Source organism: Jatropha curcas, chromosome 8 (assembly GCF_041381405.1).
Source record: "Jatropha curcas cultivar XTBG-Jc1 chromosome 8, XTBG_Jcur_1.0, whole genome shotgun sequence".
NCBI lineage: Eukaryota > Viridiplantae > Streptophyta > Magnoliopsida > Malpighiales > Euphorbiaceae > Jatropha > Jatropha curcas.
This window is the reverse complement of record NC_143158.1, coordinates 1223781-1241214: the sequence shown is the minus strand read 5'-3', so window position 1 is coordinate 1241214 and position 17434 is coordinate 1223781. Positions and strand designations below refer to the sequence as shown.

General features: G+C 36.6%; 4 protein-coding genes across 11 annotated transcripts; 2 read left to right on the top strand and 2 right to left on the bottom strand.

The window, feature by feature from the left end:
* Positions 1-306: 306 nt before the first annotated feature.
* LOC105637670 (Cyclophilin-like peptidyl-prolyl cis-trans isomerase family protein) lies at positions 307-7321 on the bottom strand. Of its 7 annotated transcripts, none has more exons than XM_037637109.2 (15): positions 7166-7321; positions 6745-6820; positions 6147-6279; positions 5956-6010; positions 5654-5742; positions 5317-5341; positions 4831-4869; positions 4339-4456; positions 4055-4182; positions 3493-3862; positions 2754-2836; positions 2160-2370; positions 1297-2070; positions 1078-1146; positions 307-861 (listed from the first exon to the last, which is right to left on the bottom strand). In XM_037637109.2, exons 3-15 carry the CDS (start codon positions 6222-6224, stop codon positions 561-563), a joined length of 2340 nt encoding a protein of 779 aa, XP_037493037.1. In that variant the 5' UTR covers positions 6225-6279; positions 6745-6820; positions 7166-7321; the 3' UTR covers positions 307-560. The 7 variants fall into 7 exon arrangements, with proteins under 7 accessions (XP_037493037.1, XP_012076616.1, XP_012076612.1 ...); XM_012221226.4 differs by having other exon boundaries at positions 2754-2866; positions 3493-3856; XM_012221222.4 differs by having other exon boundaries at positions 2754-2866; positions 7166-7320.
* Positions 7322-8048: 727 nt separating this feature from the next.
* On the bottom strand, positions 8049-9847 carry LOC105638324 (ammonium transporter 2 member 5). The gene is made up of 3 exons (XM_012222118.4): positions 9210-9847; positions 8840-9125; positions 8049-8701 (listed from the first exon to the last, which is right to left on the bottom strand). The coding sequence occupies exons 1-3, from the start codon at positions 9834-9836 to the stop codon at positions 8148-8150; spliced, it is 1467 nt and encodes a 488-aa protein (XP_012077508.1). The 5' UTR covers positions 9837-9847; the 3' UTR covers positions 8049-8147.
* A 551-nt stretch (positions 9848-10398) lies between these two features.
* DNMT2 (DNA methyltransferase-2) lies at positions 10399-14167 on the top strand. 2 transcript variants are annotated; one of them, XM_012221219.4, is made up of 11 exons: positions 10399-10582; positions 10689-10799; positions 11234-11327; positions 11411-11529; positions 11619-11741; positions 12153-12495; positions 12589-12683; positions 13220-13285; positions 13375-13439; positions 13682-13756; positions 13878-14167. In XM_012221219.4, the coding sequence occupies exons 1-11, from the start codon at positions 10400-10402 to the stop codon at positions 14059-14061; spliced, it is 1458 nt and encodes a 485-aa protein (XP_012076609.2). In that variant the 5' UTR covers position 10399; the 3' UTR covers positions 14062-14167. The 2 variants fall into 2 exon arrangements, with proteins under 2 accessions (XP_012076609.2, XP_012076611.1); XM_012221221.4 differs by having other exon boundaries at positions 10440-10582; positions 11272-11327.
* A 383-nt stretch (positions 14168-14550) lies between these two features.
* LOC105637668 (Plant Tudor-like RNA-binding protein) lies at positions 14551-16750 on the top strand. The gene is made up of 3 exons (XM_012221218.4): positions 14551-14707; positions 15063-15509; positions 15712-16750. The coding sequence occupies exons 2-3, from the start codon at positions 15102-15104 to the stop codon at positions 16498-16500; spliced, it is 1197 nt and encodes a 398-aa protein (XP_012076608.1). The 5' UTR covers positions 14551-14707; positions 15063-15101; the 3' UTR covers positions 16501-16750.
* Positions 16751-17434: the final 684 nt, after the last annotated feature.

Genomic DNA, 17434 nt, shown 5'->3' with positions numbered 1-17434 from the left:
GAATATTAACTACAAATGAATTTCATATTCTTTTTTTTTTAATTATTATATGTTCAAATATTTTAAAAAATAAAAGCAAATAAATTTTCAATTCTAAAATTACAAAATATCAAACATTAAAAATAAAAAATTCATTTACAAATGAATTCTTCCTCAAATGTTTTAAAGAAATTTATACCAAAGAGTGTTAGATTCATAAAATTCCAGCACCTTCCATGAACTAATTCCTCTTCACGTTAACTTAACATATCAACCCAGGTTTTGAGCCAAGCATCCCAAGCAGACAAAACCAGAAGCAGTCATCCATGTCCTAACACTGAGTCATGCAACATTTTTATTACTGAAGTAACATCCTCGTAACACAACAATTACTCTAAATCATACTGTGAGAATCAGAAGAAACTACAGAGCCTCTAGCAAAAACAACCAAAACAACAATTGATGTCCAGTTGGCAAAAACCGCAAGACAGCTTCATCAGGAAACTCAAGTTATGAATATCTATCAAAGGTGAAAGCTAGTCCTGACAAATATCATATTATCCCTCTACTACATCCACTTTTCACCTCTGGCCAGAATCAGGAGAACCATCATCATATGACACCAGGCCCCTCTTCCCACCAGGACTTCCCGATGACGACCTTGATCTTGCTCGTTTGGGAGATGGAGAGTCCAATGAGGACCGTGATACTGATGGACTCCGGCTTCGAGAAGGAGACCTCCGCCTCTCAACACGTGGAGAGGCACGAGACCTAGGTGCACCAACAGGGGAGCGGCTGCGACTGGGAGTATAGCGACGGTTACGGGAGCGAGGACTTCGCGAAACAGATGGACTCCTTGTTCTGCTTCTCCTGCCCCTATATCTGTGATAAGTATAAGGAGAAGAAATTAAGTTGGCATGACCTAAACAAGGTACAAGGATTAAAGCACTTCCAGTGCATAGCACATTTAAAAAAGAAAGAGAGAAAAGAAGTCCCTAAGCCATCTTTGTAAAGACAGCATTTCTAATGTCATCACATTGCAATGTATTATTATTATTATTATTATTATTATTATTATTATTAGTGTACATCACAGACCTGGGAGTAGTTCTTCCTCGTGGCGGACTCCTGTACCGCCTTGGTGAATACCTCCTGTAACTTGAATATCTAGAAACACAATAATAAGTTAATGAACAAAGACAATTGCCATTGGTCAATTTCTAATAGAAAATGAACAAAAGATGTCGATCCTAAGCGCCATCAATCGAGAAATAAACACAAGGTACTTGAATTGACAAAAATTGGCTCACTAGACACCTGTCACGGTCACTTCTGCTGCCATATCGGTATGATCTAACAGGAGAACGATCTGGAGAGGGGGTTCTGTATCGCCGAGCATACGAGTACCGTTGACTGAAACCACGACCTCTTCTGATACGCTTAGGAGATCCATCAGGAGAAACACTTCTTGACAAACTTCTTCGATCAGAAGGTGGAGATCGCACCCTGACAGGGCTATTGCTCCTTGAATAGCTACGACGATTGTTCCTGCTTGGAGCCCTGGCAGGACTTCTACTAGCGCTTCTCCTTGAAGGAACCCTACCTGAGCTTCTACTAATGCTTCTCCGAGAGGATCTAACTGGGCTTCTGCTAGTGCTTCTTCGATAAGATCTGACAGGGCTTCTGCTAAATCCTCTGCGAAAAGATCTAACTGGGCTTCTGCTAACTGATTTTCGTGACAAAGCTCTAGGTGGACTCCTGCTCTTGCTTCTTTGAGGTGGGGATCTTATGGGGCTCCTGATTCTGCTTCTTGGAGAACGAGATCGCCCAGGGCTCTTGCTAATGCTTCTAGCCTTTTTGCCTCTAATTGGACTCCTGCTGACACTTCGAGCTGGACTCCTGCTGCTACCACTTCTAGCAGGACTTTTGCTGAAACTCCTCCTTCGTGAGACACGTGGAGGACTCCTACTAGCACTGTGACTCCTGCTCATGCTTCTCTTCAAACCAACACTTGGACTCTTGCTCATAGCCCTCCTGGGACTAATACTCATACTCTTACTCATGGTCCTCTTGGGACTAATGCTTCGGCTCCTGCTCATTAACTTTTAATAAAATACCGGATCTGGATGAATCGGTAAGCATAAAGAATAACTGAGGAGTGACAAGAATGGAAAGTAGACCTAGATTTGCCTGGGTGATCATCTACAACATCAGGTTGTCTATCTTCACTTCTGTCAGAAGTAGCATCTGCTCCAATACCATTGCTCCGTCGCCCTCCATTTTCTTTAGGGGATCTTCCATCTTCCTTTCCAAGCACATCAGGTTCCTCCCTTGTTTTATGGGGAAGAGAACCAGCTTCTTCCTCCAAAACCATAGGTGACTGATCCTCAGCTGCAGAACATTACACAAAACGAATGGTAAAACATATTGTTTAACATGAAAAATAACAATCTCAAGTGTCAAACAAGAGTCCAAGTTATAAATAACACCAATAACAAATGGAATCTGTGAGGAATATAAATTCAATACACATCCAAATTTGAGCATTTAAGGTTGTAGGATCAACTGGTAAATAGTAAATTTGCAATGATGTACTTTTAGCAACAAGGAGGAAAGAAAGGAGGTATAGGTTTTGAAGAGAAGAAAAGTGGACTTAATTGTTTCATTTGTTAGGATGACATAGAAATGGGAAGCAAAGAATTATTTTTTCAAAACTCCTACTCTTTTAAAAACACAAGAAAAGCAATGACAGATAAAATTTCTTCAACCATTACCAGTTTTCATGGCAGGGTCTTTACGCCTTCGACCTTTTGCATGAACATCCAAACCATCATCATCAGAGCTGCTTTCGCTCTCACTGTCATCGTCAGTAAGACTATCAGATGCCCTAAAAATAAGAAGTACAATATTAATGTCATAGCATACACAAAAGACTATGTCATCAAACACAGACCATTGTACTATAGAACCACTTAGAAAAAGTAATAACTAAGCAACTCCAGCAACTAAAAACAGACTAACTAGTTAGTCATTCACCTTGTGAGAAATAGATTCCATCAACATTGCAATACAATATACGCAAGGAGAGGAGAGGGATTTGCAGGGAACGATGTATGATTGGAACTAATACAAATTAATTAAAATTTAAATGCCAAGGCATTGCACATCCTCCAATTTACATTCTCTATCGATCACTTACCAATCTTTATTTCTTATTAAAAAAATGATAAGCATCATTTTTTTCCTTCACAAGTTCAGTTGAATGGAAGAAAAATAATCAAGGTTCAATGAACAGACAATAAAGCTGAATGCATGAAAAAGTACTGTCTCAAAGTACAGGCTAAGTTAAGACCACACAATTTCTGCCAAAATATCAATATCCTGCGATTATTCATCTTACGCCTATAATAGCAGGTTAGCACTTATCAAAAACACATATACTAACATCGAGGATAACTGAAAACTGAAGACAAAAAGACTATAAAGTAAGATCATGACAGTCATGGAAACTACCTTCTTGATCTGCGTTTGGATCTTCTATCTCGCCTCTTTCGCCTTTTCTCGCGCCGCTTATCTCTTCTTTTTCCACGTCTATACTTGTCTCTTTTAGAAGACCTCTTTCTTTTCTTACGCCTATCATCACTTGAAGAACTCACGTCAGATGAGGAGGACATAGAGGAGTCAGACTCACTATCAGACTCGGATGATTCTGTCTCAGAATCAGATGAAGTTTCCGACTCAGATAAATGGTATCTTCTTCTCCTCTTCTTTCTGTCTCTTGCAGATTTCTTATGCTTTCCCTTCTTCCGCGCTTCATAACTGTCTGAATCAGACAATGCATCCTTTCCTGTTTTCAGTTTATGTACTTTTTTCTTGTCTGCACCTTAAGATAATAAAATCAACAATTCAACATAGAAGTATAGAATAATACCTACCATGTAAACTTAAAGTTAAAGAAAATTTTAATGGGAGAGAGAGAGAGAGAGAGAGAGAGAGAGAGAAACTGTGCATTTACTTGTGTAAATAAAGAAAACTCAATGAAAGGAAAAGACAAAAAGGGCCCCAGGATTCTTACCCTCCTTAAATTCACCACTATTAATTATTTTCACTGTCACCATTGGTCTCCCTTCCTCGTCGCCTGCACTTTCAATTTTTTTCAGCACTTCATCTCCTTGCACAAGCTTGCCAAAGACCACATACTTCCTATCATATGATGCCACATAAACAAAGGGCACAGGTCATCATTTCAGACACATAAACATACTCAATCTGTGAATTTTACTGGAATTATATCAGATACAAAATGGACCATCAACATGAATCCTCAAACGGTTGAAATTCAAGAATTGGAGAACCAACCTGTCAAGATGGTGATTAGCCTTAAAGGTGATAATAAATTGGGAACCTAGGGTCTCGCGATCAGCAATAGGCATTGAAAGAAGACCAGGGCTGTCATGCTTAAGCCTTGAAGTCTCATCTGAAATGGAGTCACAACCACCACTTATCACTTTAATAAATTGGGGAAGAAATTAATTTGTCTCACAATTAGTAACCCAAAGTACAATTTCCAATGCTTCACAGATGCAGACATGCCAACATTGACAGATAACAAGCTCGCAGGTTGTACAATTTCCCAAAATGACTATTGTAAAGGATTTCAACAGAGCAGAAGTATGCTTCCACATTCCAAAAGCATAATAAAAATAGTCAGGGGACAGTTGAAGATAAACGAAAAATCCACGGTTATAAATGCATGTGATATACAATTTACATCCACTTCCTTTAACACTCTATAATCACAACACAGCAGCTTAAGGAATCAAATAAACAAGAAGATTAAAGCTATCTCACCAGGAAACTTGTCCCCATATATGCTCTCTCCACCGGTCCCTGCAAAATGAACAGGGAAGACAAGCAATTAAGTTCAAAATATAAAAGGGTAAGAAAAAAATTTCCTGACAGTTTCATCACAAAAAAAATTTATATTATATCTTTTCCTGGGTAACTCATCACATTAGCCAAAATTTTAAACTCAAGAATCATAAGCAAACAAAAATTTTAGTCAATTCTATTATATTTTACATCATATTCTTGCCCAAAAGGACTTATTGTCCAATAACTAGTAATTACTTGAAATCAAGATTTTAAATGTTCAAATGACTGCAGATTTATGATTTCAAGAAACAATAAATCATGGGCACGAAAAATCCCAAATCATTTTCAAAAAGTGAGCCTCGTAATTTTAAACTTCAGACATCAAGCACCATAGAGGATGAGTCAAATGGAATCGTTCAAAAATGATATTGACCACACAAAATGATAGTCCAGAATACATACCATCTCGTTTAACAAAATCACCACCCTGCAAAACGAGCTCAAACTATTAGTTTACTGATAAACAGAACCATAAATGTGATGGAAATTCGGTTGGACACTATGAAGCATAGTAAATTTGGAGGATGGACAACTTAGTAAGTACAACCTTAAAACTACATCACAAGAAAAGCAGTCGTGACCATCAGCCCTGTGTCCTACAGCATAAACAAGGGTAACTGACTAAAAGACAGACCACTTCTAAGCCATGTTCAGCAAGAAAACTAAGCACAGAAGCAAATGTAGAACAAGCCTGTTTATTTCAGAAACATCTAAATGTACATAAGAAATAACAACAAACCTGAGCCATGGAACCTCTAATGATGCAATGGAAAAAGGAACCCTTATAATGCAATGGTCTTCCAGTTTTAGGACCAATCCCCTTCTCCCCTGAAGATGATTGAAAAGATCACAAAAATATTACTTCCAGTTCAATATTCACCTCTACTATAAACAACTCAAATATATGTAGCTGACTTTTTTGCATCAGCAGAGAGTGTTGCATCAAAAAAGCCATCTATCATTTTATCAACCAGCATCAGAGATTACTTAGAAGAAAGAAGACCTATTAAAAAGAAAGAAGTTAACAGAAAACCTGCTTACCAGTACAAAGGGCACGGAAGTTTTCTGCCGTTTTTGGAGCAATATCATAGAAAAGCTGCAGAATTTACCAATAAATTAATGTAAATTGCACTTGATAGCATAACTAATTAAAAAGAACCTTCAGATGCAAGAATAAAACACAATCTCATTATATCTCCTTCACTACCTTAATCTAGTTTAAGTAATGTTACCTCAAAAACCATCCTTTCAAAAGGATCCCCATCAATAGACACATCAATAAATACCAACGGGTTCTTCTTCTTTGCCATCTTCTCTAGGCCCAATAACAGCTCAAGCCAGAATAATCAATAACCTGATGAGCAGCTAATACATTGTGTTTGTGATTAACAAAACCAATTTATATTAGTAGGAAAAAATATTCAAACAGAATCAAGAAGGCCTAGGAACAATAATGTAAATTTACTTAAAATTTAACCCATTGATGTTATAAAGGTAGTCACCTATCTGCAGATTAGGCAAGCTTCATAATGCTGCTTAATACATGCATACATACATACATACATATATATATATATATATATAAGCCTCACGCCAACACAAACTCTACCAATTATACATGCAAATACGGTGCCAATATAAAATGAACACTTCAAAATGAGTAAGCAAACAAGACTCAGGGCTGAAGCAGCAATTCATAAAAGCCAACAAGAATAAAATAAACCAAACGAAAAAATAGAGTTGAGCTTCCATCAAGCATTACAAGGTAACATGCAAGTAGATCATCACACGACATGGCACTGCAAAATATCGGCTAATCATGGTGGTTACCAAGAATCCAATAGTTAAAACAGCTTCATTCCGTACTCCCAAAGCGTGAGTAAACTGCTACGCAAATGCCAAAACCCTAGATAAGGAAAACTAACAAAAATTAACAACGCAAATACTCATAAACAAGTTACGCAAAAACCTTAAACCCTAGCTAGATTGCTGCAAACCGTCGAGTGTAAATCAAATTGAACTTAAAAACTACACAATCGGATCGATTATTAAAAACTTAATAAGCTCATATAATACGGATTCAAAACAATAAAAAAAAAAAAAAAGAAAAATAACTAAACAAAAATTTTAGCAGATTCATTACATCCGGACTGCACGTTCTGGATCAGAAACAAGAAGAAAATAAATAAGAGAAATTGCGAATAGAAATAGGACAGGAGGGAGAGAGGCAGTGAGAAACCCTAGAGTTCACCTGTGAGAGACGCTGAGCCACAGAAACTAACTCGATATAAGATGAAAAAATGAGCCAGGTGAATAAAAACCTAGGTCTCTAATAAGAGAGGCATTAAGCCTTAGCTCTTTCTACAGATGTGGTAAATTCCAGGGTTGCCCCTCAGCTTAAAGCTGGTCTGGTCTGTTTGAATTGCACTTTGCTCGTGCTGAAATTACATACGTGCCCCCTGTCAAAGACAGGGAGGGACGCTTTCGCTTGGGCGTTGGCTGCGAGTGGCCGATTGCGGATGCAAGGCGCAAGAGCTTTTCTGGTTTTACGGATGTAATGAAATATATTTGGGTTGTGTCATTTAAGGGCAAGAACGGTTTAAAAAATTGCACTTTCCTAGCGCTTTGGTCATAATAAATCAATTATCTTTTTATGTTTGAAAAATAGTCATTAATAATTAAAATAATTATACAGTGAAACAACAAATTATCGCCATGAGTTTGAATGACAATCCTATAAAAATAAAATATGTATCAAAAAATGAAATATGTAGATTGAAATAAAAACATATTTGATATCTACATATTCCATATATTTATTTTATTTCTATCCTTATTTTTAGTTTTAATTTTAATTTATAAGTGTATTATTTTAATTGTATTGTCATTTTTCAGTCTACAATATGTCACCATTTTAGTACTATGTAACTGATTTTATTATTTAAAAGCTCTTAAAATGAAATTAAGGGTCATAACTCTATTTAAGAGAAGAACAACCATGACAATCACGGTGATAACAAGGATTTAAGAATTAATAATTGTAATATTACCATCTTAATATAATCTACAGGGCAGATTATTTTCTTCTTTGTTAAAAGGAGGAAAGTGAACAAGCAACTGATCAGAATTCGGACAATGCACCAATAAAAACAAGGGAGTCACCAGCACAAAAGAAAAAAAACCTCAATGGCAGCAATTCATCTTTTAAAGAAATAGATAAACAGACACAAGATTCATGTCATCTCAACTTGACCAGCTTTCTTCCTTTTTCTCACTGGCAATTCAGTCTCAGGATTAGCTGAATTTGTATACCAAGAATTCTCATGTTTGTCTCCACTGCCCCAAATAGCATAAGCTTCTTCTCCATGAACAGCTTCATCACCAATTTCCATGTCCTCATCAGACATCCTCAGTGGCACGACAAGTTGGATTAAGAGACATATAATGCTGGTGACAATAACATTGATAAGAATGACAAAAATAATCCCCAAAAGCTGAATTCCTATTTGTCGAAATCCATTATGGACTTGTGGGATTTGAAAACCATAAAATAGGCCTACATATTTTCCATAGGTCGCATAGAACAAAGAACATAGTTTTGGTTCAGCAAAAAGGCCTGTGAGGATTCCTCCAAGACTTCCTGCAATGGCGTGAGTGTGTAAAACGGCCATTGTATCATCTACCTTTTGAAGAAGCTCAGACTTCTTGTGGACAACCATCATCGTAAACCAAGGAATTGAGCCTGAGCATATTCCCATTATTATTGCTGCCCATCCTTGCACAACCCCTGAAAAGAATTTTAATAATAATAGAAGCTTCAAAACCATTTTCTCTCTATCTTTAGTATCTCAAATGGTGTTTTTCTTTTGAAGAACAGTTTCAATCTCAATTTTAACAGATCAGATAGTCTTGTTCATGTACTTACCAGCCGCAGGAGTGATGCAGACTAAACCAGTGATCATGCCTTGAACAGCACCAATGACAGAAGCTTTTCCAAAAAACAGAATATCCAGGGCAAGCCAAGTAAGCAAGCTAGTGGCAGTACACACATGGGTGTTCAAGACGGCTAAGGAAGCATCAGCGCTTGCTGCATAAGGGTCTCCTCCATTAAATCCTGTCCAGCCCATCCAGAGTAGTCCTGCCCCAGCTAACATAAGAATGATATTGTTTGGCGGAAATCTTTCTCTGTCTTTGGTTAGGCGAGGGCCAACCTACAATCCATAGCAACATTTCATACAAAATTGACAGTTTACAGTGTTTAGCGATTTACATTATAAGGAAGATGCTATAGTTACCCAATAAGCAGCTGTAAAACCAGCAACTCCAGCAGACAAATGAATCACATAGCCACCAGAATAATCTATTATCCCATTCTTGGCGAGAAAACCTTGAGGACACCATATACTAAAAGCTACAAAAGTATATGAAAAGGTTAACCATAGAGGCACGAACATCATCCACGCATAAAAATTCATTCGCCCTAGCAAGGCACCGGCAATCAAGATCAAAGTAATGGCTGCAAAAACAGACTGGAAAAAAACCATAGTCGCAGAAGGAAACTTCCCAAGAAATGCTTGTTCGAGGAGAAATTTTTGGTCAAGAGCAACATTGGCCTTCCCCCAAAAAGGTACAAGTTCTTCTCCGAAAGACATCCTGTAGCCCCAAATAACCCAACAGAATAGCACACATGCAAAGGCATAAAAAACCATAAAAGCAGAGTTGACAGCCCATTTCTTCTTCACCCCTCCACCATATAAAATGAGAAGCCCTGGAATGCTCTGTAGACCAACCAGTGTTGCTGCTATTAGTTGCCATGCATTATCTCCTTTGCTCAACCAGTCGGGAGTAGCATCATCCAATGCTAACCCAGGAGGAAGATTAAGCCAGGAAGCTGGAGCTGGAGCTGGCACTGGCACACTCATTTTCAGCTCTTCTAGCTTTGTACTAATAGAATAATGAAATACTAAGCTAGATGGAGCAAGTGCATGCAATTCTGTTTATGGGTTTATATTTATGAGGATCATGCTCTGTTTTCAATCGATTCTGACGATAAGCTGTCACAATGTTGGTATCATTTTTGTCTTTATGTAAAGAAAAAAAAAAATCCTTTTGATCTTTATTGTAATTGTCTGATTCTCATTTGTTATTAAGCTCACATCTGTTCCTTCTACTTATTTTCCGTTTTTAATTGTTGGCGAGCAATCCAACCAAGTTCTAATGATAATTCCTAAGATTCCCATTTTGATTTGTCAATGACGATAATGCTAACATGTACTGTTTTACTTTGTTATGAACAACAGCAACCAACTAGTGGAAAATCTACTTCAACAATTTCTTTTTTTTACAAAAAATCACCCTGAATGGGCCCAAGCCCAATCGTTCGTTATTGTCCCATTCTAAAAGAGGCCCAACCCGTAGTAGAATTGACATTCCGGTACGGTCCTGCCCAGTGGGAAAAATGAAAGGTAAATATTACTGCAAATCTATGAAATGGGAAACAAGACGGTGCGTTTTTAGAAATGCCACTGGCTGCAGCCTGTCTTTCTCGAATCCACGGGCTCACGGCTCTGAAGCGAAAGCAGAGAAGATGTCAATGGAGGAGGGTTTTGACAAACACGAAAACGAACCATGGAGAGTCCTCGAATTCTACAGTGGTATTGGTGGGATGGTAATCTTCTTTATCTCCTGCTTTCTTTCTCGCTACATGTATACACAGATGGGGACAGGTATTTTATAGGTTAACTGATTATTTTTGTTCTAATTGCGTTTATTAGAGGTATTCGCTAATAAAGGCTGGCGTGAACGCTGAAGTAGTAGAAGCTTTTGACATAAATAATATAGCCAATGATGTCTATGAGTATAATTTTGGCCACTGTCCTTACCAGGTTTGTTTTTCTATTTTAGTTCACCAGTCAGCTTTTTGCTTCTGCAACCAATTTAGTTTTTCTCCTTTTGGTTATTATTAGAATTGGTTAGTGAGAGTTAATATTATCATTATATTACCAGCTTTGCCCGTTTTCTTGTTGGAATTGAGATTATAAGTTTTTTTATGCAGGTTTTGTTTAGTTATGTGTTTTACTTTTATTTTAGTAATGAGAAGCTCTAGCTAATTGTATTGGGGACTTTTAGTTATCTGCTATAAAATTATATTGTAACGAGTACATTTTTGAAATAATGGCTTAGTGGATTTGAGATTCAGAAAGTTCAAGATTACTTCGCATTAGCTTGTTTTTAGTTTCTATATGGTGTCATTATTTTGGAAGTGGAATTTGTAAATTTTCATAGTTTAATTGTATCTTAAATATTTTGAGCATCATAGGGTAATATTCAGAGTCTGACTGCTGCTGATCTCGACAGTTATGGGGCACATGCATGGTTGCTTTCACCTCCTTGTCAACCCTACACTCGACAAGGTCAAAATCGCTTGTTCATATTTTTTCTTGTTTTAATATTTGTATTATGGTTTTACGACATGTTCATTGCATTTTGTGATTAGGTCTTCAGAAGCACTCTGGTGATGCTCGGGCATTTTCTTTTCTCAAGATCCTTGAACTTATACCACACACTAAACGACCACCAAATATGTTGTTTGTGGAAAATGTCGTTGGATTTGAGGTATGTTCTCCAATAAATCAGTTGACCAGATAATCTGAATTGCAATAGCTCTTCACATGTTCTTTATGTCTTTTTTATTTGCATCGCAGACATCTGATACACGTGCCAAAATGGTGGAGATTTTAGCAAACTCTGATTTTGTTACACAGGAGTTTATTTTGAGTCCATTACAGTTTGGCATTCCTTACTCCAGGCCACGCTATTTTTGCTTGGTAACACCTCCCTCCCTCCTAGTTTTCTCAAATTTTTCTGTCAATATATTTCATTACGTTGTCTTTCCACATTTTAATGTTACAAAATTAGATTTATAATACATTGTCACATCACATGTAAAATAAGAGTCTTTAAAAAGGCATCAGAAACATCTATTTAGAACCTAGACTTTTGGTGTCTAGAATGCAAATGCAATTTGGGAGAAGAAAGTATTTGCATTTTACAAGATTAAGAATTATTTATGTAGGAAGGCTAATCTTTTTCCAAAAATCATAGCATCCTTGTAAATGGCTGTTCTTTATCCTTGACAGTTGACCATTTAGGATTCTTTGGCTGAATATCATTAGAACCATATCATGTAAATATAAAATATCAATCTATAATTTGCATTCTATTCATTTACTGTGCAGGCAAAAAGAAAGCCTTTTTCATTTCAGCACAACGTCTATGATAATCAGCTTCTTTATTCTTTGGGCCCCTTATTTGAGCACGATGGAAAGACCGTTGTAGATGCATCTGATCAACCACCAGAGAACTGGGATAAGTTGCTTCTCTCATGTGAGCCAGTTGAGAATTTTCTTGAATTCAAGAACTCCAGCAACCAAGTAGATGCACAAACTGGTCTTGTGGCAATTACCAAGGTTTCTGGAGACTGTTCTCAAGGTTTGGAGAACATTGGTGAAGGAGATCTTTGTACAATGGAACAGTATTTTGTCCCATCGAGCTTGATAGAGAGATGGGGAACCGCTATGGGTAACTTTATTTTTGCTATGTTTTCCAAAAGTACTAATATTTTCAAACTTGCACATTTTTTTGGAATCATCCTAAATTCCTGATGGAATCCAGATATTGTTTATCCTGATTCAAAGAGATGCTGTTGTTTCACAAAGAGCTACTACAGATATGTGAAAGGGACTGGATCCCTATTAGCAACTGTCCAGGTATACTCTATTTCAAAATCGTTATTTTTATGGCCTTGGAAATGGGAAGTTGGTTATTTTACTGTCTAAGAAAAAGGGTGGCCAATTTGCTGTCTATATATTCATTGGAGAAACATATGCTAGATTACCTTTCATTATCTCAATCACTTCAATCAATGCTTGAGATTGACACTGCAGTGTGGTCCTGCCTTCTGAATTCATTTCCAACATATAATGTAATCAGCATATGTTGATCTTTCATGATAAATTTGCTGTATGCATCCATCGATGTTAGTCTGGCTGGAAGAGTTAATTCTATTCATGATGTTATTTCCCCCACTAGCACGTGCAGAGCCAAATTGTAAAAATGTTAAATTACCGGAACAATATCTACTGCAGTTCCAAAAATGTTAAATTTGATTGTCAACATTTAGGTCAATGTCTATTCACTTGGGTTGAGTGCAAGGCGTTGGTGTTAGAAATCCTAATACTTGAATTACAAGTTATCAATACCATGTACTTCCTCTCAATGTGATATTTATAAGATGAACATGCAGCCAAAGGATAAAGGGAAAACATCTTCACTGAAGGAGCAAGGCCTAAGATATTTTACTCCTAGGGAGGTAAACAGATTTTGCTGATCTACTTATTGTTTGAAATTTTTGTTCTTTCATGTTGACAAATTTTGTTCATATAATTTTTTAATGACTAGGTTGCTAATTTGCATTCTTTCCCCAAGGATTTTAATTTTCCACAACAGATAAGCCTAAGACAACGGTATGTAATTACTATCTCTGTATCAGCATAGTTACATTAGATAAACATGTTTGGCAGTTACCATTACCGGGTAGTCACTGATGATCACCTAGTTTATAACTTGCCAGCTAAGATCAATCGGTCCATGTAAATTGAGAACTTTCTTTATGGGATGTTCATTTGGCAAATCAAAATAATAAATATATTTTGCATCTAATCATCAGCTATCTTATTTGTTCACTGACATTGCTTGCTTCTTGTAGTTATGCACTGCTGGGGAACAGTTTAAGTATTGCAGTGGTTGCTCCCTTGCTCTGCTACCTGTTTGCCCAAGAATGGTGATTTTTTAATCTAAAACCACCATTCTATAGATGTTCAGATTTCTCTCTCAAGATATATTCTTCCCAATTTTGCTCGGTGCTCAATAGGTGGTTTTCGCCCTTCATTTTTGGTCCGCAGGGCTCATGAATCTGAAGAGTTGGCTTCCAATTATTTTTATGCCTTACAAATTCAGCACCATTGTGTGGAGCAGAGGATTGAACTGTTAGTGTTACTGAAATCTAATCTTTTTTCCTGCCGTTATGGACTATGTTTCGCAGTCAGTGGCTTAAACAGACTATTAATTGTTGTTTCAATTGTGTAGACATCCTTTCACTAACGGATGGGATGTAGTTTTTATGTATGAGAGAATTCTCTTGTATTGAATGAATTGTTTAATTGATTTTAGTAACTGTAATTTTAGGTTGAAATTTGAAATTTCTCACAAATGCGAAGTTTATTAATTTCATAATTTAAATTCTATGATCCAAGCTGATAAGTATTATAATTTTTATTTATCTAAATAATCAAAATTGCAAACATCGGTAAGATGTGAATGAATTAATAAATAATATATATATATATATATATCATTTCTTTGCCAGCGAAAAAATTAGAAAATAAACGTAAATATATCAGGTTGGGATGATGCATTCTTCGCCAAGAGATTGAGCGTCAAATATATTTATTTTAAGAGATTAAATTAAAAAAGAAAATCCTGTTCCAACAAAAATTAGGTGGAAAATAGTTTGGGCGCATTGCGCACTCCTCCTCGTTCGTCTGGTTGGTATTAATTAAACTTAAAAATCACGTAAAAAGGACAAAATCAAAAACAAATATTATAATACAAAATATAGAATAATAATAAATAATATTCTTTTCTCCATATTTTCTCTGTCACTCAAAATCATCTTCCTCAACAAAAATCGTAAGAAACCAAATTCTCTCGTCGATCGAACTTAGCACGAAAGGTCTGTAAAATGTCGCCTCTCTGTCTGTCATCTTTCTATTAAATTCATATAATAATTCTTACTGGTTTGCTCTTTTTTTTTTTTCTAATTTAAATTTAATTTATATATCTTCAGTTTTTTTTTTTTTTTTCTGTCGAAGAATATGATTTATTAGTAATCACAGTAATATAAAGTTTCTGAATTTTCCTCTTACGTTAATTAATGGTTATGTGCGTTTAACACAGTTCTTATTGATTCAAGAGATTGATTTTTTATACTTTATTTAATTTGTTGTTTATTTTCATGTTATTAAATTATTTAATACGGCGTCTGATAGTGATTAGTAAAAACGTTAAAAATTTCTTTGTTGCTGCAGGGCTTTTTTTCCAATATTTGTTCTTTTGATATAAGGACAATGAGATTCAAGGAAGGTAGTAAAGTGGAGGTATTCAGCAAAAGGGATATGCCTTCTGGTGCATGGAGGTGTGGTGAGATTGTTTTTTCAGGCAATGGACATGCTTATAGTGTTAGGTACGATTGTCCTCCAGGAGAACCTAATAGGGATCTTGTGGAGAAGGTCCCAGGAAAAGCCATTAGGCCCTGCCCTCCTCCTGTGGATGACTTCTTGAATAGTTGGACTGATGGTGATGTGGTGGAGGTGTTTAATGATCTTTGTTGGAAGACAGCGGCCATTTTGAAGGTTTTCAGTCCAAGTTACTATTTGGTGAGGTTAATTGGATCTTCAAAGGAACTCCGACTCCACAAAATTAACATTAGGGTGCGTCAATCATGGCAAGATGGGAAATGGGTTGTAATTGGAAAGGTAAATTAGCGTTTGTTTCTTTCCTTATTTTGTTGCCCTTCATTCTTCTGTTTTATTTTGTTCAGCTTTCCAGGATGCCGGTGTCTATCTTTTAATCTTTGTCTTTAAGTTTTTATCCAATTTCTCATCGGATGCCTAATAAGGTTCTTGGGAATGTGTTCCCATTCTCATCTGATAATTATGTGTTGCCTATCATTTTCAGAATTCTGGCAGTCAGGGAGATATGAAGTGCAATAAACTTTCAACTTTGAGTTTTTATCTGAAGATGAAGGGCAAAGCAAAGACAAAATTTCAAGCAGGAGATAAATGTACTGTGACAGCTAAAACAAATAAAAGACCATTCCCTTTTCAGCTGTCTGATGTTGAAGCGGGTAAAGGAAAAGCCATAAAAATGGGAGCAATGGAGAAAAAGGGTGAGTGCCTGCAAGTGGTATCAGGGTGCTCATCATCATTTGTGAATAAGGTAGATGCTGTTGTTTACCCTGGAGAATGTATGGGTGAAATGTATATGCATACTTCTCCTAACAATCAAAGAATTGCATCATATGAAATGGAGAGGGCAGCACCAAATTGTTATGTCGAGTCTTTTAATGCAAGAAGCTTTGAATCTAATGATTCTGATATTGATGAATGCTCTGTCGGTAGCTGTAGTGTTATTAGTAATAGTCCAAGTAAACTATCTTGTCGCATCTTAGCAGGTTGTCCTGATGACGATGCCCTTAGTAGTGATGCTGAATCTTTTCATGACTGTGGAGATGAAGAAGAAAAATGTTCCATACCCTTAGGAGAAAGTGTAGCGATAAGAATCCATAGGTTAGAGTTGCATGCTTACCGTTGCACTCTAGAGGCATTGTATGCTTCTGGGCCCTTAAATTGGGAACAAGAAGTATTATTGACGAATCTCCGTATCTCTCTTAATATTTCGAATGATGAACATTTGCTGGAGCTAAGGAACTTAATCTCTACTGGAACAAGTATTCATGTTAGGTAGCAGCTAATTAGTAGGGTCCTTCTTTTCTGTGCCTTCATTTTGGGGTGTTTTTTTTCCCATTCTAGAAACAGGTTCTAGTTGGTTATCATGTCCTCACATGATTGTAAGCAGCAGGATGAAATTTATACATGTTATAGTTTTCTTAACATTGTTCAATCTGTGATGATTAGCCAATGAGAATTTGTATTTCGAATAATATGTAAGAATTCTTATTGCAGTATACTTTTTTCCTGGTTCTCCATTTTGTTAATTGTTGCTCCCCAAAATTCCTTTCCCACTCTTTTGTGCTCACCTGGTCTCTCCTTTGCAATGCTTGCCTATAATGTAGTCACTTTATCGTGATCAAATTGTCCCAGAATAGTTTGGCATCTAGGCTGCTGTTTTGTATGTATGGCCAAGAGCTTAAATTGGCCCTTTCTTTTATATGGCTGAAAATATGCTTAATTTGATATTTAGTGAAAACTCCAGAGGTTTCTGATTGCTGATGTATCTATTTTGGAGTGCGAAACCTGAATCAATATTCTTTTTGTCTTCTCACCATCAGAAGCTATACTTATTACTTGTCCTATCTATCTTCTTGTCATTCATTGAAAGATTAGTGGTATTACTCAGAACAAAAAACAACAGTTCCATGTTTTTGGTGTTGGTTGAAGATGTCATTGGATGAAATATGGTGTGGTTTGAATGTCTCCATAAATTCTGCTTTTGAGGTTGTTATTGATGAATCCCCTGCATTTTCAGGGCCAGTATTGGAGGCATGCATACATTGCTTCCAAAGGTCTAAAGGTGATGCTGGGTGCCACCATCATTTACTTGGCACAATAAATGGGGCCAATATGCACATTCAATTCCTTATGTTTGTCCGATTAATGTCCAGTTGCTGATATCATTGTTATCTCCTCTAATGCTATGGTTCATTTCTAGCATGCTGGAA

Coding starts and splice junctions, on each gene's coding strand:
- LOC105637670 (XM_012221222.4), bottom strand. CDS start 6,224: ATGGCAAAGAAGAAGAACCCGTTGGTATTTATTGATGTGTCTATTGAT. Junction 5,743..5,955: donor CTTCCGTGCCCTTTGTACTG/GTAAGCAGGTTT, acceptor AATCATCTTCAG/GGGAGAAGGGGATTGGTCCT. Junction 3,863..4,054: donor TAGTGGTGAATTTAAGGAGG/GTAAGAATCCTG, acceptor TATTATCTTAAG/GTGCAGACAAGAAAAAAGTA.
- LOC105638324 (XM_012222118.4), bottom strand. CDS start 9,836: ATGAGTGTGCCAGTGCCAGCTCCAGCTCCAGCTTCCTGGCTTAATCTT. Junction 9,126..9,209: donor GTTTTACAGCTGCTTATTGG/GTAACTATAGCA, acceptor TATGGATTGTAG/GTTGGCCCTCGCCTAACCAA. Junction 8,702..8,839: donor CTGCATCACTCCTGCGGCTG/GTAAGTACATGA, acceptor AATTCTTTTCAG/GGGTTGTGCAAGGATGGGCA.
- DNMT2 (XM_012221219.4), top strand. CDS start 10,400: ATGAAATGGGAAACAAGACGGTGCGTTTTTAGAAATGCCACTGGCTGC. Junction 10,583..10,688: donor ACAGTGGTATTGGTGGGATG/GTAATCTTCTTT, acceptor TGCGTTTATTAG/AGGTATTCGCTAATAAAGGC. Junction 13,757..13,877: donor TACCTGTTTGCCCAAGAATG/GTGATTTTTTAA, acceptor TTTGGTCCGCAG/GGCTCATGAATCTGAAGAGT.
- LOC105637668 (XM_012221218.4), top strand. CDS start 15,102: ATGAGATTCAAGGAAGGTAGTAAAGTGGAGGTATTCAGCAAAAGGGAT. Junction 15,510..15,711: donor AATGGGTTGTAATTGGAAAG/GTAAATTAGCGT, acceptor TATCATTTTCAG/AATTCTGGCAGTCAGGGAGA.